The sequence below is a fragment of the Myotis daubentonii genome, chromosome 3 (assembly GCF_963259705.1).
Source record: "Myotis daubentonii chromosome 3, mMyoDau2.1, whole genome shotgun sequence".
NCBI classification, from domain to species: Eukaryota; Metazoa; Chordata; class Mammalia; order Chiroptera; family Vespertilionidae; genus Myotis; species Myotis daubentonii.
In genome coordinates this window covers 196,852,377-196,873,726 of record NC_081842.1, presented here as the reverse complement: position 1 = coordinate 196,873,726, position 21,350 = coordinate 196,852,377, and the positions used below count along the sequence as shown (strand labels likewise).

Here is a 21,350-nt window from a genome sequence, read left to right as displayed (position 1 = left end):
CAACACAGGAGCTGCCCCCTGGTGGTCAGTGTGCTCCCGCAGGGGGAGCACTGCTCAGCCAGAAGCCCTGAATTGGGCTCACTGCTGGCAAGCTCAGCAGCAGTGCAGGGAGAGCCTCTCCCGCCTCCGAGGCCGCGCTAAGAATGTCTGACTGACGGCTTAGGCCTGCTCCCCCGGGGAACGGGCCTAAGTCATCAGTCAGACATCCCCCAAGGGCTCCCGGACTGTGAGAGGCACAGGCCAGGCTGAGGGACCCCCCCCCCAAGTGCACGAATTTTGTGCACTGGGCCTCTAGTAATACAAGAATGAACATCAGAACATTGTTAAGTGAAAGAAGCCAGAGACAAAAGACTACATAGTTTTGGTTCCGTTTATAAAAAATCCAGAAAAGGCAAATTTATAGAGACATCAAATTAGTGGATGCCTGGGACTGAGGGTGGGAGTGGGGATGGCACAAGGGAACTTGTTTTTTAGATGTTTTTATTTATTTTAGAGAGAGAGGAAGGGAGAGGGACAGAGAGATAGAAACATTGATGAGAGAGACACATTGATCGACTGCTTTCTGCACACCCTGTACTGGGATCAAGACCACAACTGGGGCATGTGCCCTGATGGGGAATGGAACTGGGGACCTCTTGGTGCATGGATCAATGCTCAGCTACTAAGCCACACCAGCTGGTCATGAGAACTTTTAAGCAAACTAGCACAAGGGAAGTTTTTGGAGTGACAGAAATGTTAATAAACTGGATTATAGTGATGATATACAACTCTACATATTTACTAAAATCATTGAACTGTATGCTTAAAAGGAGTGAGTTTTGTATGTGAGTTGTTCCTCAATAATGTTGTTAAAAAGAAGAGTACATAATGTATAATTCCATTTATTTTTAAATTCTAGAAAATCTATAATAATCTAAAGCATATCAGTGGTTGTGTAGGGATAAAGACAGATTACAAAGGGACAGGAGGAAACTTTTGGGGTAATGAATATCTTTTTTTGTGGTTATGGTTTTATGGATATATACATATATAAAAGTTAATCAAATTGTATACTATAAACATGAGCTGTTTATATGTCTATTATCCTATATAATAAAAGGCTAATATGCAAATAGACTGAACAGTGGAACAACCGGAACAACTGAACAACTGGTCGCTATGACGTGTGCTGACCGCCAGGGAGCATGTGCAGAACACGGCTGGCATTGGCCGTGGCAGGATGGTAGAGCAGGTAAGCAGGGGTGCCAGACCAAGGCGGGGTGCCGGTTGCTGTCATCGGGGCAAGCCTCTGATGGTTACTGAAAATTCTTTGCTCCTATGTGCTGTGGTCCTGCCCGCCCGACACTCACACCCACTGATGGCGCCAAGTGATTGGGTCCGGCGCCGGGCACGAGCAGCAGGTGTGAGCGGGGCCGGCACTGGCATTAGGTGTGAGTGGTGGCTTTGGCACCAGCAGCGAGTGCAAGTGGCAGCTTTGGCGCCAGCAGCAGGTGCGAGCACCATCCTGCCTACTAAAGAATTTTCAGTAACCAGCAGAGGCTTGCCCCGATGACAGCGACTGCCCTGCCTTGGTCTGGCACCCCACTCACCTGCTCCACCCTCCCACCACAGCCAATGCCTGCCATGTTCCACACATGCCCCCTGGTGGATGTCATAGCGCATGTCACAGCGACCATTTGTTCGGCTGTTCAGTTGTTCCACCATTTGGTGTACTAGTATTTGCATATTAGCCTTTTATTACATAAGATTATGATTTTTAAAGAAACAGGAAAAGGAGATATGAAGCAAATTATCTTACTTCAGAAACTCTGAAATAATAGTGACATTTTAGGGGATGATATAGGATTGGAACACTTGGGTGAATTTTCTTAGGCAATTTTTTCTGGTATTTGACAGAAATCATAAAAACAAACCCAATTCTGAACAAACTCTAAGTCATATAATAATGCCCCAGGAGTACATCTATTTCTTCTTCAAAGAACTTTATCCAGAATGATGAAAGGTTTCTATTCATGTTCTCTTTCTCCATCTCTCATTTCTCCCTCTTGCTCCTTCCTCCTTCCTCCTCACTCTCAGTCTGGGAGCTACCTTCTCCAAATCAAGCAAGCCAGCCGCACTGGTTATGATTAATACCATAATTCAAGATGACCAAAAAAGAAAAAAACCTCCATCGTGAGCTATTCTGTTTTGAGTAGTAGATTTCAGGGTACACACAGGATGCTGATACTTATCTGGGTCATAACTTCATGGTCTAGGTAGAGGCCCTCCTTGGTAAGACACATGCTACCCTGGTGTTTACTTAATATTAAAGAACTAGAGGTCCAGTGCAGTCCTTCGGGGTGGCCTGTGGGGATCAGGCCCCAGCTCACACCCCCAGCCTCGCAGTACTGCAGCCCCGCCTGGCACCCCACCATGGCCTGGTGCCGCCCCCTCACCTGCTCCAATCATCCTGCCTGTGGGGCAATCGATCAGGGTCAGGCCCCCGCCCAGTCCCCTCAGCTCCTGGGAGCCGGGCAGCAGCCCCACCCCCTGCTGCCGCCACTGGTTGCCATCTGCTGGTCGGGCTCCCGCTTGCACCCGCCTTGGCCTGGTACCACCTGCTCACCTGCTCCACCATCCTGCCATAGTCCCGCTCTCATCGGGGCCCATCGGGGCCGGCAGTGCCTCCACTGCTGCCTGCTGCCAGCACCACGTCGCTGACGCCTGCCATATGCCACACTGTCCCCTGGTGGGTCAGCGCACATCATAGGGTGCGGTCGAACTCCCAGTTGGACAATTTGCATATTAGGCTTTTATTATATAGGATGATTTGCAAAAATTCAGCTTTTAAAACATTTTGATTTGAGACACAACTGTATTAAAATAAAAACTACTATTGTCACAAAAATCCTACTAGATGAAAGACAGTGTCTTCCTACACTAGCAAAGCCAGTGGGGTATGAAAGACATATCCCAAGCCAATTCTTAGTAACTAAAGATGAGGCTGGTGAATATGGCAGGGTTTAAGTTTGCAGTTATTTGTTCAAAGTTATATCTTCTCAGACCTCTCTGGAGAAACTAAGACCATCACAGAAAGGAGAAAGGGGGAGGGATGTTTTGTTAACTAAGTCTTAGCAGCTTTTGCGGCTTTTTTACTGTGGCTCAAGTTTGGCCAATTAGCAAGGATCTGTGAAATTCACATTAAAATCAACTCTTGCCTTATTAATTAACTTACAATGTAGCCAACAAAAACATTATCAAATTCATTTCACATAGTAAAATCAGATAAGCAGACTAAAGAACCAGAATACTAAGAGAGTAACAGGAGAAAGTAAGCAGCTGTTGTGAGAAAAAATAAAGAAAGGGCATTGTGGTTCAAGCACTAAAACTTTAGAAAAAGTCAAAGTACAATAGTAGGAATTTCTGCACACCCCCACACAGGGAAATGAGCTGCCCAGGTTTTCTCTTCATGCAATAAGCCACTCATGTAAGATTAGAAGGGTGGGGAGGTGGGGCTGGGGAAGTGAATCTGTGCACACAGACAGTATTGGAAAAGCCTAGGTTACTCAGGGCTTAGAAGCCCATACAAATTACACAGGCCCGAGAGCTGAGGGGGGCCTGGGGCTAAAAAATGTTTGGTGTCTGCTGCTCAGATAACTAAGGATGAGAATTTGGGAAAAACTAGGTCCTTAGTAATTCCAAATTTGTCAGGAAATAATGGTCAGAGTAATAAATGAACCCTTGGCAAAAATTTTACAGGATTAAAGGAAAGATTTAAAAACAAAAACCAAAAGAAAGCAACCAAGCAAAAAACCCCGATAAACAAACCAAACCAAAACAAAAGCAGGGAGGAAGGGAAGAAAGAGAACTGCTGGGGTTTCTGTCCTTGAATACGAGGCTCTTTTGTGTCACTGCCTACACTCAACACCAATATCTCCTGGTAAGAGGTATGCTCTGGCCTTATGTAGAGTCAGGACAAGTTTTCCTCAGTGAAAAGAAAAAAAAAGGCAGCAGAGAGGTGTCCAAGAGCTTGGCTCATTTACCCACTCAGTCATTTGTTCCTCAGAAAGCCCCTGGCTTGTAGGGGTTGAAATGCTGTGATTATTGACTGGAAACAGGGAGATGGATGGTAGAGAGAGGAGGATCTCAGTCTCCTAAAGTCAAACCTTATGTGTAGGGATAACCTAATAGGATCTGCATTTCCTGGGCTCAAAGAGAATGCTCCTTCTTCTTTCACAAAGGCAGAAATTAATTGCCAGAAACTGAAATGCTTATACTTCAAATGTTCCAGCACCAAATCAACAAACCTGCAGGCTCCTCTTCCTAGTAATTTAGAGGTTCATGGCATAGAGCCGATGCAGTAATTAAACCACGCATTATCAGCTTCTCCTTCTTTAAGTTGAGAAAGGGAAATAAATTGGTGATATTCCTTTCCACTTTGGGAATTGCAAAAGATCCACAATACCTGCTCTTGGATACAACATGTATATTTCCAAAAGAATGAAAAATGCTACTGACAACACAGGGCCTCTAGAGCTCTGCAGGCATTTCAGGCAAAACAAGAACAATTTATGATGCAATTTCTTCCCATTTTGGATGCAGAGTTGCTTGACCTACCTTAGTGAAAACAGTACAAACTAGAAACTAGTGCTGCTAGCCAGTCATCCCTAATTAGGAGGAGGAGATCTCCCGTGTATACATTTCTCTTCCATTCCCTAGTGCATAAACAGAAGTTTGAACACCAAGTCCTCTCCTGAAAGAAATGCCTACCGTTAACTGTTCTGAATGTACAAGAAAGATGATCTCATCACCCTTCCAAAGCTATCCATGGCCTTCCTAAGCACAGTATGTAAGGTCAAACATAACTTGTCTGGATCTGAAGACTTCACTTTGCCCCATTTTTTAGCAATGTTTGCAGCTCTCAACAGATGCCAAGCTATATGATGCCTCTGTGCACAAAGGCTCACTTCCACCTTTGGGGCTAATTCAAATTCAATATTCCTCCCCCCACACTCATTCTCCATGTTAAACCATTAAACTTGAGATCCTGTTCACTGGCAGCAATTTACTGCCACTGCCCACAGCTAGTGAACAAGAAGAAAAAGAACTCCCCAGCCAACACAGGATCTTCCTTCAAGCATACAGATGAAGTCTATAAGGATTGAATTTGAGCTTTCACCATCTTCCAGGAGATTATCAGGTCTAAATCTACCATATTTTCTTTTTTGTGGTCTACTTCTGTGGGAAGCACGGGACTTGGTCGGAATGTCTGTAAGGAGGAATCTCTGAAAGGTCGGAGGCCTTTGAGGGGACCATGCCGAAGGTGGCAGCCCCTACCTCGACTTTTCCAAACAAGTCCCATCCCCCAGGGTGTTTTGCTAGAATCTCTATGTTTAGTCTTTAACCCTTTTCGGTCCAACCTCGAGGCTAACTCGACAGACCAGGCGCTAGGAGCAGGTCCAACGTCGAGCAATAAGAACATTAAAAAGTTCAACATTCAATCCCGTCAATTAATTTGGACCAGATTGTTTGAATTCCAAAAATAACATTGGACCACAAAGGGTTAAAGACCCGACCTTGTAGAAGCATATACTTTCTCAAGGATACTTATCCTACTAATTGTATCTAGAAGTTAATTTGAGTTAAAGCTGTTATGACAATAAAAACCTAAGGAGGCAGGTGAATGGGACTACATGGAAACCATAGTAAGGTAGTGCCTTAGCCCTCTCTTTCACAGAAACGTGTGTTACAGTAATTATTCATCCATCCTTCAGGGTCTGCCAGCCAGCCCCAGCATACTTCTAATTTTAATGATCACAATTATCCTGTAGTGTGATGACTATACCCATCTCTCCTAACTGTGTTCAGTGAGTTCATGTTGGTAGCTTGAAATTGGTTATGGTGGTAGTATTTACACTATGAAATTGACGAAGTCTACAATTCAGGGCTTGTTTTTGTTTTCTAGGAAACCCAGTTGTTAAACATTTACCATATGAAACTGTTATCCCTATAATCATCTATACTTCCTCTCCTGTGAGACCCAACCTCCTTTTCTTTCACCCAAATATTCCATTGAATTGTCTTGGAATTACTACTCCATGATTAATAAGTCACTTGTATGCTCAGTCGTTTCATGTTTTGTTCCCTATACCTCCTGCAGGACAAGCTACATAATTTGCAGGATCTGGTGCAAAATGAAAATGCAGGATCCTTTGTTCAAAATCTATTAAAATTATTAAGAATTTTAAGATGAGAGAAACTAAGATGGCGGCATAGATAAACACCGGGAAATTGCTGCTTCCCACAACAATTGATAAATGCATCAAAAACACAAGCCGGACTCATCCAGAACTACAGGAGAGCTGGCTGAGTGTAAATTCTACAACTAGAAGGAGAGAAAAGCACACTGAAAGCCAGAGGAGCTGCGGAGGTGGAGTGCAGAGGCACGGGGGCTCGCGCGCGCACGCGGAAAGGGTCTGGCACCTGAGGACGCGGCTGTCTTTTTGAATCCGGAGGGAGACACAAGCTCCCCACGGCTCTGAAATCCGGCTCCGGGAAGTCTCTGGGGACCCAGGACTCATACGGGGAGAAACTGGTCTCTCTGGCAGCGGGGGAGCTTGAGGGCAGCTTTCCCTCAGAGGTGCTTGCAGCCATTGCCTGGACACTGGGACTCGCAACTCCTTAGGGCGGGGCTGAGGCTCCGCCATAGCTGCTTCCTCCGCCCTTTGATTCCTTGAGACCCCCGCCCCGCCCAGGCTGCAGCAGAGGCTTTTGCATATGAATGCCCCAGCCATTTGCAACCTGTAACTACCTAACCGCAGCCAGGCCAGATAGACCCAGAGCTTCCAAGAGAAGGCCCAAGGCCCCACAGCAGCTTGCATTGCTACACAGCTGAGCATCATCAGGGCACTTCCAAACTCCAAAAAAAGGAAGGGGAATCTGCAGTTCTCTTCATAGTTCCTGCTGTGTAACCTCAGGCAGAGGCTAAATTAGCACATCCTTAGATCCAAGAGCCACTGTACCCAGTGGTCAGAGGGGGACCATCCAGATCACAACTCCTCAGATCCATAAGGGACACACTCAGGGTGCAGTCTCAGTGAGCACCAAAGCCCCACTGAAGCAAGTCTTGCCCCAGAAGGGTGTCTTCAGCACAGAAGTTCTCCCACCATAGACACAGCTGATTCTCACAGCCAATTGGCCTGGAGGTCAATTCCTCCCAGTGAGCCTACAACAACCAAGCCATAACAACAACAAGACTGTGCACACAGCCCATAAGGGGGTGCACCAAGAGTGTCCACCTCAGGTAACTGGGGAGGCTGAGCCACTGGGCCCTACAGGACACCTAGCACACAAAGCCATTCTATCAACACAGGGAAGCAGCCAAAATGCGGAGACAAAGAAACAGGTCACAAATGGCAGAAACGGAGGAAAGCAAACGACTGGATATAGAGTTCAAGGCCACGTTTATAAGGTTTTTCAAGAATTTTATGGAAACCGCCGATAAATTTAATGAGTCCCTCAATAAGTATAGTGAGACCATGGAGGACATGAAAAAGGACCAACTAGAAATTAAGCATACACTGACTGAAATAAAGAATAATTTACAGAGATCCAACAGCAGACAAGAGGATCCCAAGAATCAAGTCAAAGATTTGAAATACAAAGAAACAAAAAATACCCAACTGAAAAAGAAAAGAGATTCCAAAAATATGAAGATAGTGTAAGGAGCCTCTGGGACAACTTCAAGCGTACCAACATCAGAATTATAGGGGTACCAGAAGAAGAGAGAGGGCAAGATATTGAAAACCTATTTGAAGAAATAATGACAGAAAACTTCCCCCACCTGGTGAAAGAAATAGACTTACAAGTCCAGGAAGCGCAGAGAACCCCAAACAAAAGGAATCCAAAGAGGACCACACCAAGACACATCATAATTAAAATGCCAAGAGCAAAAGACAAAGAGAGAATCTTAAAAGCAGCAAGAGAAAGACAGTCAGTTACCTACAAGGGAGTACCCATACGACTGTCAGCTGATTTATCAACAGAAACCATGCAGGCCAGAAGAGAGTGGCAAGAAATATTCAAAGTGATGAATAGCAAGAACCTGCAACCAAGATTACTTTATCCAGCAAAGCTATCATTCAGAATAGAAGGTCAGATAAAGAGCTTCACGGATAAGAAAAAGCTAAAGGAGTTCATCACCACCAAACCAGCATTATATGAAATGCTGAAAGGTATTCTTTAAGAAGAGGAAGAAGAAAAAGGAACTCTTACCATTTGCCACAGCATGGATGGAACTGGAGAGCGGATAAATACCACATGATCTCACTCATTTGTGGAATATAATGAACAACATAAACTGATGAACAAGGACTGATCCAGAGACGGAGAGGCATTGATTGGACTGTCGGGCTTGGGAGGGAGGGGAGGGGAGGGTGGGGGAAAGGGGGAAAGATCAACCAAAGGACTTACATGCAAGCATATAGGCCTAACCAATGGACACGGACAACGCGGGGGGGGGGGGTGAGGGCACGAGCGGGGGGGGGGGGGTAGAGGGTAACGTGGGGACAAGGACACATATGTAATATCTTAATCAATAAAAATATATTTTAAAAAAAAAAAGAATTTTAAGATGACAACAACAGTAGAGCATTAAACCAAAAACAGGGCCTTTCTAAGTGTGGAGACTTGCATAACCACACAGGTCAAGTGCCCATAAACTAGTTAGTGACCAGCTATTCTTAACTGTAAGCCTGCACTCCCCTGAGGATACTGTTTCCATGTATGATGGCTACTTATTCTCCATACTTTAGGATTGAAGGTGGGTTGCTATGTTATTGACTCTCCTTCCCAAATCTCTTTGCAAACAATTACTCTTCTATCTTCTTTGTAAAAACCTCTTCTCCTCTGCCATCTTGCTGCACTACACTTCAACACTCATCATAGCTGTCATCTCCCAACAAACTAGTTACTCCTCCTACTTTACTGATGGCTTTGGTACCTGGCTCTCAAAATCCCTCTTCACCCCAAGTCCTTGCCTAGTTAAGAGAACAGACTCTGGATAGAAGCAGAGTGCCTGGGTTCAAGTCTTGATACTACCATACTAGTATATTAGTTATGTTGCCTTGGCCATGCTCCTTAACCTTTCTTTTCTTGAGCTTCCTCATTTATAAAATAGAGATGATAATAGTACTGCATAGGAGTTGTTGTATGGATTAAAAGAGTTAATACATGTAAAGGGTGCAGAATGGTACCTGGCATATATTAAGTGCTCACTCAGTAAACATTAGCTATTGCTATTATCATCATCATCATTGGTGAAGTCTAGTTCAGTGTCTACATGGATAGCTCATTTAGTATGTTCTTTTGAGCTCCCTGTCGTCAATAAATTTCTTCTCCACTCTACCCCAGCAACCTTCCACAGCTACACCCTAGATCCTGTAAGCACTTCTCCACGTCCTAAATCTTAACTTCAAATATCCCTGACTACTACCTCCTATCCTTACAGGGCTCATATTTACCTGTGCCCCATATGTCTGCTTTTTATCAGCAAAACCTTTGAATATCAGGTATATCTCTTCTATCATATCTCTGTCAGCACCTATATTTGCTTCTTTTGCTATCTTCTTACACTCTCTCTTCATCCACTCTCTTGACAATAACCTCAATTTCCATGCCCCAGTTTCCTTTTACACAAGACTGGCAAAGTTCCAATCTTGGATGAATCAAACTATCAGTACCACTCTTGTAAATTCATGGTCTCCATCTTCAATGCTGCCCAGCAATCTTTCTATTTCCTTACCTATTCTGCCATCTCCTATGCTTCACAATGGCTATTTCAGACCTTTACCACTCTCTCTAAACTTCTGATATACCTGCCTCTACCCACCTATCCCCACCCCAGCTATCTGCTTCTGCTCTCAGTAACTATCCCACTTCAGAAAAAAAACAGGAACAAGATTAAAACCACCACAATGTTCTCTACCAAACCTCAAAATCTACCTTAGCTGCATTTATATCCATACATTTCTTCCTTCCTATCACAATGAAGGGGATGTCTCTTCTCCTACTTAAAGCTAATCTTGTGTTCCATTCTCTGAATTCTAACCTCCCTATCCTAGAAGGCAATGGTTCCTGAAATATGGTTCTCAGACCAGTAGTTTCAGCATTCTCCAGCATTTTACAAATGCAAATTCTCAGGCCTCGCTCTAGACCACAGGTGGGCAAACTTTTTGACTCAAGGGCCACAATGGGTTCTTAAACTGGACCGGAGGGCCGGAACAAAAGCATGGATGGAGTGTTTGTGTGAACTAATATAAATTCAAAGTAAACATCATTACATAAAAGGGTACGGTCTTTTTTTTTTTTTTTTAGTTTTATTCATTTCAAACGGCCGGATCCGGCCCACGGGCCATAGTTTGCCCACAGCTGCTCTAGACCTACTAAATCACAAACTCTCAAGTGGGGCCCAGCAATGTTTAACAAGTCTTTAGGTGATTCTGATGCACACTGAAGTCTGAGGACCATAGCTCTGAGGGATTATTTGTTGTTTATCCCCTTTCCTGTATCTTCAACCTTCTTTTTTAATGCAATGGTTCCCTTGCTTGAAGAGCTCCATGTACATTCTTGCCCTTCTCCAGTCTATTCAACACACAGAAACTTATCTGATCATGCCATTCCCTCCTTAAATAAAGACCAATATTTTAAGAAGGCCTTAAGGCTCTGCACACCTCTCAAGTCTTTTCTTGCACCACTAGCTTTCTTGCTCTGTTGGACAAACAAGACCAGTGTCTCTCAACTTCTTAATCTTGCCACATGATAAACTTTGATATTGTTATCCCCTCTGCCTGAAATACCTTTGGCCTGTTTCTTTCCTTAGCTCCTACTTCTACTTCAAGTCTCAGATTAAACTTTCCTTTCTTAAAGTGGCCTAACCTTACCCCTTAGTCTTGATTAGGTCCCTTCTAGATGCTCTTAAAGAATCTACACTTATCCTTTCACAACCTAGATCAAACTTATAATTATCTAATTATTATAGATATAATGTCTGTCTTCCTTGCCAGAGTATAAGCTCTACTCAGGCAGAAATCACATTTATCTTATTTACTATAATATTCCTAGTGCCTAGCTTAGTATAGTGCCCTGTTCTAGTAAATGTGCAATAAATATTTGCTGATAGATTGAGCCTTGCATACATGGTGTCTCTGTCCAGAATACTTGTAATATCTTTAATCCCTTAGTGAAAGCCTACTTTCCTATGAGAAATACGTTAAACATCTCTATAAAGTGTTCTCTGAACATACACACCACCTCCCTGCTCAAGTGGGTCACTTCCTCTTTTGTGATCCTACTGTATTGTGTATATAACTCTACTAATGCAATAATTATACACTATTGTAAATATCTATTTTCATATCTGAGTCTCCACTAGACTGTAAACTTCCTGAGGGAACATATCATATCTTGTTTACCTATACATCTCCAGAGCAAAGTGCCTGACATTGATAATAAGTGTCTATAAATGTTTACGGGCATATTAAGCCTAAGTCTATATCTCTAATACTGCACTGAAAGTTCTTTTCTTAATATTAAATCTGGGTTCCAATTCTATGTTTGCTATTCATTAGCTGCATGATCAAACTGTTTAACTTTAGGCCTCAGTTTCCTCACCTGACAAACTTTGAAACACTAAAGCAGGGTTAGTAACACCTATCTGGAAATATTGCTATGAAAATTAAATAAAATGACATGGTAAAATGATTAGCACACACAGTGCCAGGCATGCAGTACTGCCTCCCCTCTCGGGCTTCAACTTGATAGAGACAACTAGGACAAAACAAATACAAAAATAAGTCACAGGAATCAAAGGAGACTGAGCATAGAGTGAGTCATTCCTTTTAATAATTTGCCCAGGAAGATCAACAGTGAAGAAACATAATAAGCAGAATTAACTCTACTGGTGGTATTATCTCCTCTGGCATACAAAGCTTGTGAGAATTCACCGTAGAAACGTCTTGGCTAACAGCCACAACCAGCTCCCTAGCCCAGCAGGTCGGGTCTTAATCTGCACTACCAGCCCTGGTTACTTCAGACTGGAATAGAAACGACCTCATAAGGAATATATTTACAGGCAGGAGATGGGGGAAAAGGAGAAGGAGAACTTGACTGCAACCACATCAATCAAGTGTTTTGCAATCTGGCAGAAATCACTGCAGAATCGTTGGTGGAGACTAACACCCACACAATGGCACTTATCTGCAGCCAACAACCAGTTTAGGCTAGATAATGAGCAACTTTCTGCTTTTATCAAAACAATGTCAGACTTGCATGGAGTGAATATCTCTAAGGTCAAATTACCGTTGTTCATCTGGGAAGCACCCACAAAGATGACACTAAGCTGCTTTATACATACACTCCCCAGCCTAGGAGCACTGGCCACAAGCACCAGGCCTCATAACCTATGTGTGCCAAATGTAAAAACAGATTTAACAGATTCTCTGCTCCTTATTCATAATATGCTTACCTCTTCGGAGCCATTGGTTTTCAGATCACCTAGTTCCTTGGAGTCATTCACTTCAGAACGCTGTGTCACTATAGGTATAACTTCTTCACTGGGACTCTCTCTCTTCTGAAGCTTCCTGATTAAGTTCTGCTGGTCACTGGAAGATACAGCAGGTCTGAGTGGAGCTCTGGGAAGGCTCTGCCTCCTCTGAGATGCCCTGCTCCAACCTAGCCCCAGAATATGAGTTGCAACATCTTCAGGTAGAAAGTCATCTGCAGCTTGGAATTTCTTTAAAAACACCAGCACGGAATTGGAAGAGTCTGTCCTAAAGGTCTGGCAGCTCTGGGGACTGGTGCAGTCTGCCTGAATGCACATCCCTTCTAACCACCAAAGGGCATGACATGCAGAGTCCTGGCAGCAGGCAGCCCAACATGACTGGAGAGAGGAGGTTCCTTCAAGAAGGCGGAGGTAATTTTCTCCCCCAGATCTCAGGCCAACTCCAAATTGTGTCTTCACCTGCTTGCACCTGCTCTCACTGGCATCTAAAAACAAAGAATGAAAATATTTAAAGATGAAATAAAAACAGACTACTACTCTGTAAAGAATCCTGAACAACAACATTTGGCTATTGTGAAAACTTGTTTTTAAGAGGGTGGGAAAGCTACCTAGTAAGAGGAACAGAAAATGCAAAAGAGTGTTTTTGGCTCAGGATATTTTAGCTTGTAGAGTACTGCTCCACATGCATTGCTGGTTCCTCTCTAAATAAATCCCTTCCAAGTAGACCTTTTACAGAGAATTCCATCCAGTTCTTAAAACAAACAAATCAAAAGAGCTATTCTGGTGGCAGTGTATGGAGGAACGGGAGAGAGGGGGCGCACACAAAGATGTTTCTCAGGAACAATATGAAGACTAAGAGACGAGAAGAGCAGATAGCTAAATAAGCTGGAATATGTCCCCCACTGAACTGGCAGCAATACAAAGAGATGCTTGACCTTTTGCAGGTTACAGGTTTATCATGTTCTAACCAACTGTTTCCAGAGTCAGGTGGTTTTGCATATCATGGTATCAGTCAGACCAGTAGTCAAGCATACCAAAATTTTAATCATGTCAAGCTATGTCATGATAGGTAAAACAATGACCTACTGTGGTTAACCTAGATAAATGGTCCAAAATTCTGGCTAATGCTGCTTATGGAGGAACTTTTGGGCTGCTGAATTACTGAAGGCATAGCATTGATTTTCACTTCTGTATTCTTAGATGAAGTAAAGTCAAAGCATTCTCTAAATGAAAGTTGTTAGAAAAAGTTCACGTTAAGGTCTTGTTATATAGGTGTCTATAACCAACCTCGGTCAGGGTTATATAGGGCCAGAACCAGGATGAGGCAAGAGAGGTGCCTGGGGCACAAAATTTAAGGAGGCGTTTACTCTCACAGTCATTCAAGTGCAAGGTTGGCTTACCCAACCCTTGAGAGTGAGTGTCTCCTTAAATTTTATGTCCTATGTGCCTCTTTCTTCACCCTAGCCCTGGCTCTGTGATTATAACATAAAGTATATTTTAGAAGTAATATAGAAAATATGCAGAAGAATCAAAGTATTAAAGAGATGGATAATCACATGTCTGCTTATACATATAACTGAAAAAAGGCTATGACTAGCTAAAGTAACAAACTGATAATCATCCAAAGCCAACCTAACTCCCAGAAAATACCTACTAAATGTCCAAGAGACTAAATGTGGACACCAGGTGACTGAGAAAATAAAGGCGGGCTTCTGAATCACTGCGTCCCCTGCCCAGTGGGGCTTGACAGGAGTGGGGCCGTCCAGGTCTGGGTCTTGACGGGGGTGGGGTCGGCCAGGTCTGGTTCTCGCCCAATGGGGGGGTTGGGAGGGCTGGCTAGGTCTGGGTCTCGCCCAATGGGGGGTGGAGCTGGCTGGGTCTGGGTCTCGCTCAATCTCTGACACTTCTATTAGAAAGAGCAAATAGCAATATTAAAATATTTCCTCTAATTAATTCCCTTTTAATGTGCATGACTTTCGTGCACTGGGCCACTAGTCCTATATAATAGAGGTACCATGCTAATTGACTGCCACGCCCTCACAAATGGCAGCGCCCACAGCCACAAGATGATAGCGCCCAGTTCCCTTAGCCCCGCCAGGGACGGCAGGCATGTGGCACAGTCAGGTCTGCTCCCAGGTGGGTCCGGCTGCTCCGCACGCCTGCCACCAGAGTCCCTCAGTACCCTCAGCCCCACTGGCAGTGAATTTTCATGCGACCATTACTTTTAAAAAATCCTTACCCAAGGATATGATTATTCCTTTTAGATCATCTGTTCTCGGGGAGCAGGCCTAAGCCATCAGGTGGGCATCCTCCAAGGGTCCCAGACTGTGAAAGGGCACAGGCTGGGCTGAGGGACCCCCTGTGTGCATGAATTTTCATGCACCGGGCCTCTAGTATTAATATAATGAATGTGGAAAAGGCTTTAGGAAGAGCTCAACTCTTTTTATTTTATTTTAAGATAGCATGGGTTTAATCAGTCTTTCAGTGTTAAATTACTTCAAAAGTGTTTTTATTTAATTGAAGACAGCTGGCCTCTAATGGCATTGAAAATGTAAGAAAAGGAATTTATAAATTGTGAGGAACGGGCCAAGGGTGTAGCACTAATATACAGGAGCTCAGATCTCAAGATTCTGATACAGATCCTCCCAAGAAAAAAAATAAGTGATTAATGGGACACAAGCAGGACTGATTCAAAATATCACGACCCCCATACCCAAAAGAACAGGCAGGCAGGAGGGAGAGGAGGAGGCAGGAGCTCTTTCATTAGGCCTCTTAGCATAAACTCCTGATAGCAACTCTTAATAGGCACTAAAGAATGCATACATGAAAGGAACCCTATCATTGTAATAAATGTGGAAAATCTTTCAGGTATACATCCTTTGCTGAACATAAGAAAACACATGGTGGAAATAAACCTTGATGGTGTAATGAAAGCCTTTACGAAGAGCTCAATTCTTATTAGACATCAGATAATTCATACTAGACAAAAACCCTATCACTGTAAAAAATGTGGGAAAGTCTTCAGTTACAGCTCAAGCCTTGTTGAATATCAAAGAATCCATACTAAAGAAAAATCTGATGAATGTAATTAATGTGGGAAGACTTTTCCCCAAAGTTTGGCCGTTAGGTTTTATTCCCAGTCAAGGTACATGCCCAGGTTGCAGGATCCACCCCAGTAAAAGATGTGCAGGAGACAGTTAATCGATGTTATGCTCCCACATTGATGTTTCTTTCTTTCCTCTATCTCTCAAAAAATTAAAAAAAAAAATCTTTAAAGTATTTTCACCTTTTAAAAAAATCTGTTTACCTCTATCCTGGAGAACTTCTCAGTTGTTAGGATTTCATTGTAATATAGTCCATACTCGTGAGATATTTGAAGACTCTAAATGTCTATCAATATGGAAGTAGTTACTAAAGAATATGGTGTGTATAGTGTGCTACAATGTGTTTTGGGGGGGAGAACATAATGTTTATGTATATTATACATAGACTATTTTTGGAAGAATATTATGTGCAGCCCTAGTTGGTTTGACTCAGTGGATAGAGCATCAGCCTGTAGACTGAAGGGTCGTAGCTTTGATTCCGGTCAAGGGCATGTACCTCGATTGCAGGCTCCTCCCCTGCCCAGGCTCTGGATGGGGCATGTGCAGAAAGCAACCAATCGATGTGTTTCTCTCACATCGATATTTCTCTCTGTCCCTCTCTCGTCCACTCTCTCAAAAAATCAATGGAAAAATATCATTGGGTGAGGATTTTTTAAAAAAAGGATATTGTTGCAATTAAAAACAATGAGGTAGAGTCGTAGCCGGGTAGCTCAGTTGGTTAGAGTGTTGTCCTTATATGCCAAGGTTGTGGGTTTGAGCTCTGATCAGGACACATACGGTACAAGAATCAACCAATGAATGCATAAATAAGTTGAACAACAAATCGATGTCTTTCTCTCCCTAAAAATCAATCAATCAATTAATAATTTTTAAAAATAATTAAAAGGAATGAGGTAGAGTTCTATATTCAGTATGGGGCAAAATTAGGTTTCAGTTGTGAGTATGCAAAACAGAGTTTATTCTTGTATTATCATTTATTAATTATTATATTATTTTCCATACAAACAACTGTAAACCTACTTTTGCACCACCCTGTACAGCCATAGAAACATCCCCACAATACCTTAAGTTAAAAAAGCAAGCTGCATGCCCTAACCAGTTTGGCTCAGTGGACAGAGGTTTGGCTCAGTGGATAGAGCGTCTGCCTGCGGACTGAAGGGTCCAGGTTCAATTCCAGTCAAGGGCATGTACCTTGGTTGTGGGCACATCCCCAGTAGGGGGTGTGCTAAAGGCAGCTGTTCGATGTTTCTCTCTCATCGATGTTCCTAACTCTCTATCCCTCTCCCTTTCTCTCTGTAAAAAATCAATAAAATACATTTTTAAAAAAAGCAAGCTGCAGAAAATCTATATATTATGATCTTACTTATATTTTTAAATGAAGCTTTTTTTGTTTCTACATATCTGTTTATATATATAAAAGGCTAAGTGTCTGTCTGTCTGACCGGTAGATATGACACACACTGACCACCAGGAGGCAAACACTCAGTGCAGGAGTAGCCATGATGTGCACTTGCCATTTAAAAATAAACAGCACCACGGACCTGGCGCCGACAAACCAAACCAACACTCAACTTCCCCCAAGTGGGACATAGGCCCCGCCACCACCCCAGAGTGACACCCCACCAAATCGCAGCCAACTCTGCCAAGACCCCATGGGGCAGCCCTGCCTAGCCCAGAAACGTTCACTGTGGGCTCCAGGTAATGACATCACATAGCAATGCCCAGCTTCCTTTCCCTAGCGACTAGCCTCTGTAGTTTCTGCAGCCCAGGAACACAACTTGCTTATAGCCAGGTGCAAACATTTTACAGTTTAACCAAATGTTTGTGAAGCGTTTTCCTGTGCCTCATCTCATTTGATCCACATGGAAGTCCTGGAGTAGATAGATAGGAGACTCGGTAGAATCCTATTTTCTTTTTTTTTTAATATATATTTTTTAATATATTTTATTGATTTTTTACAGAGAGGAAGGGAGAGAGATAGAGAGCTAGAAACATCGATGAGAGAGAAACATTGACCAGCTGCCTCCTGCACATCTACTGGGGATGTGCCCGCAACCCAGGTACATGCCCTTGACCGGAATCGAACCTGGGACCCTTCAGTCTGCAGGCCGACGCTCTATCCACTGAGCCAAACCGGTTTCGGCCTATTTTCTTTTTATTAGCTGGAAAACAGAGATTTAGAAAGCTTAGAAACCTGACCCGACTAAAAAGAAGTAAGAAATGGTGGACCTTGAAAATTACTTCAGGTTTTCTCACTGTGCAGAATGTAGTCAAACACTGCTACAGTTTAATATTTTGCCCTTTGTTCTCCCTGCATGATCTACAATAATAATCTGCTTTGTGTTGGTATTTACTGCTGTGCTGCTGACAATTACCTGAAAGAGAAGTTGGGGTGCTTCACTGGGCTGGAAAAAGTTTAGCTAAATCAGAAAGCAGGTCTAATTAAACAAGTTTATTATATATATACTAGAGGCCCAGTGCACGAATTCGTGCAAGGGTAGGGTCCCCCAGGGTAGCCTGCAGGGATCAGGCCCCAGCTCCCATCCCCAGTCTCACAGCCCCACAGCCCCGCAGCCCCGCCTGGCACCCTGCTGTGGCCTGATGCCTGCCCCTCACCTGCTCCACCATCCCGCCTGCGGGCGATCAATCAGGGCTGGGCCCCCTGCCTGGCTCCCTCAGTGCCTGGGAGCTGGGCGGTGGCCCCGTCCCCCACCACCACCACTAGTCACTGTCTGCGGGGCAATCAGCAGAGCAATTAGGCCCTGGCTCACACCCGCCTTGGCCTGACACCACCCACCCCTCATCTGCTCCACCATCCCACCACAATCCCACTCTCGTCAGGGCCCATTGGGGCCAGCAGCGCCTCCACTGCGGCCCGCTGCCAGCACCACATTGCTGATGCCTGCCATGTTCCGCACTGCCCCCTGGCAGTCAGTGCACATCATAGCGAGCGGTCGAACTCCCAGTCGAACAATTTGTGTATTGGGCTTTTTTTTTTTGTTTTATTGTTTTATTGCTTAAAGTATTACAAAGGGTATTACATGTTGTGCCCAGATTTCAAAGTTCCCAAGACCCCCAGGGAGCCCGTCAGTCCGATGCAAAAGCAAAGAGTCATTCATTTCAAACCCGGGTTTGGCTCCCCTGCCACACTCACCGATGCAATGGTAAGCTCCAGTGGCCGAGAAAGAGAGAACTCCGTGCGGAGAGAGGTTTTATAGGGGGTTGGGGTAAGGGGAGGAGAAAGGACTGTGGGCCCTGCCGATTGGCCAGGCACGAGTCGGTGTCTCATTACACAGGATGTGGTCATAGTGATGGCGTGCACTTCCCTTGACTATTTTCCGGGAAGAAGCTTGCTGAGCACATGGCCAAGGTAAGATGGAGGGCATAGCCCTTACCCTGGGGCAAGGTAGAGGGTGTAGCCCTTACCCTGGGGCAAGGTGGAGGGCGTAGTCCTCGCCCTTTCATTCCCCCCTTGTCTTGGAACTTCCGGCTCAATCATGAGACGGACTGCATTTCTATTCCACCGTTGCTAGAGGCCCATACTGGGCACACAGAACTATCAACTGAACTATCCCTATAAGCTTAACAAATGGCCCGGTGGAAGGGAAAGAAACCATTTTAGATTTAACAACTTCTATTGAAACAGGATTTTTCTTCTTAAAATTCCTCCATGGCTATTAAAAAGCCAAATCAAGATTAATTTATTTACTGTCCTGATGTTTGCATAAATACAACAAGAATGGTAACTGACTACCTTTGCTGGAATTTCATGGTTGAATCTTAATGTGCCCCATAGGGCCAGGAAGCCAAGCCATCCAGCTGCCATCAGGCCTGCCTGCGGTATCTGCTGAGTTAGGTGAATCCTTCACCTGTAGCAATTCCACCTGAGCCCACGCTCCAGGCTTTAAGGCCCATCTCAGTAGCCCTCCTACTTGTTGCGGCCCAGAGTGTGTGGGGGTTCTGCAGGGATGCAGAGGCATCTTTACTGCTCCCCTTCTACTCTTACCAACCGCCAGTGATGGTAGGGCATGGGCCTGACGCTCCAGTGCCAGCCATCTTCAGGGCTCCCAAGCAGGATACCAGGCTTTCTTCGTGGCATTCTTAGTGGCTTCAAGTCTTTAGAGCTCGGACAGGGCTCTTTAAAACATGATACTCCAGTCAAAGTTTTATGTTAATAAAACCACTATTAGGAATCAGTCTTATTGTATCTATGCAAAGCCTGATGTTTGCCATGACTTATTTAGCATTGCCAGATTTCAGAGGAATTACATAAGGAGAAAACCATATTGATCTACTCTAAGATTTTCTGACTTTCCTTGCTAATTCCTTTTCATGGATTTAAAACAAAACAGTAACTGTTGGCATAAAACCTTCTTTCTATGCATAACCATGCCTCAGACCTTCTATTCTAAACAGGCTTTTTCCAGCTTTACTACCCCTGACATGGCATGGTGACTCAGGCCTGCAAGACAGTATTACAGGCTGCCAACTGTTAGCTGTCTCTCAAAAGAGACCAAAACCTGATGGGCACCCTTCCCTGCCCAGTTGGGCACCTGCCCTCTTGGCAGCTAGGCACCCTTTACTTTTGGGGGTCACCCCACACAGCTCCCTTTCAGGACAGCCAACATACATTCAAACCTGCAAAAGAATCAAAGGTTAATATAACATATCAATACAATGAAACATAATATTTGCATCATGGCCGCTTCAGGCAGCCAAATCTTCTGCTACCAAACATGTGATCCTATAAATTGTCCTTGTCTCTTTGGAGCCATGTTCATGAAGATGCAGGCATCACAGTATTGTGGGGGCTCCTAGTGACAGGAGCGATCGCGAGTCATGTTACCGGCATCAGGCAGGTCAAGCACGCCGTAGCTTGAGCTTGAGCAGGTTGCATTGATCTTGATCGATCGATGCTCCATTTGGTGATGAAGTCTTTCCGGGTCATGGATGGGTCCACTGACCGGACGTGAGTGTGATGGACCCAGGTCGCGACGTCGTCTACCTTGAGAGCGGTGGGGGTCGTCAGCACCACAGTGTCTCTCGGCGGTGCCTTCTGACGTAGACCCAATCTCCTGGTCTGTGCTGATGAGGAGTTGGGGTTGGGCTGGTCTTGTAGATGGTGTGGAGGCACACGGCCAAATGTCCTCGTCCGCCCTCTGGAGCCCTCTCAAGGAAAGAGATTAAGAAAAGCCACCCAGTCCTGGCCAGTCTCAAGTCAGATTCCTCCTCTCTTGGAGAACTTCAAAGTCCTGATGGCTTCTAGGTAACCCTGTTTATCAGTTACAGCAGCAACAGGTACCAAACCCTTGCAGTACATTTGACCAGATTCATTCCTGCCCACCTTTACAGATTTTAAGGCCCATTGTTTTCCTTTAACCAGCAAGCTAAATGACACTGGCCTGTATTATTTAATTCAGCACAGGCAGGGGGAAGGGCCCATGGAATCTCTGCCCTGAGGAACTGTGAGCCCCACCCTTAAATGTCCCAATCAGACTAGAAAAGCCACAAATACCTTTTAAATCTACCCCAGAATTCCAAAATCCCAACCTAGCACAGAATATACTTCCACACTTACATGAACAGATAGTTATAGCCAAGTAGACATACAAACATCAAATAAACATCCAACTTACACCCTTTCAGTGAACAAGTACTTTTACAGTCTTGGGATCTTGAGCAGATAACAGGAACATAGCCCAAGTCCC

The 21,350-nt window shown here is 44.3% G+C and overlaps 1 protein-coding gene across 9 annotated transcripts in view; it reads right to left on the bottom strand.

Moving 5' to 3' along the window:
• Positions 1–21,350, bottom strand: part of KIAA0319L (KIAA0319 like) — a 127,170-nt gene that overhangs the window by 69,754 nt on the left and 36,066 nt on the right. For all 9 annotated transcript variants that reach the window (XM_059690241.1, XM_059690234.1, XM_059690235.1 and 6 more), the window contains one exon: positions 12,503–13,023. In XM_059690241.1, the coding sequence (XP_059546224.1) occupies positions 12,503–12,856 (354 nt within the window). In that variant the 5' untranslated portion in view covers positions 12,857–13,023. The remainder of the gene's footprint in view (positions 1–12,502; positions 13,024–21,350) is intronic.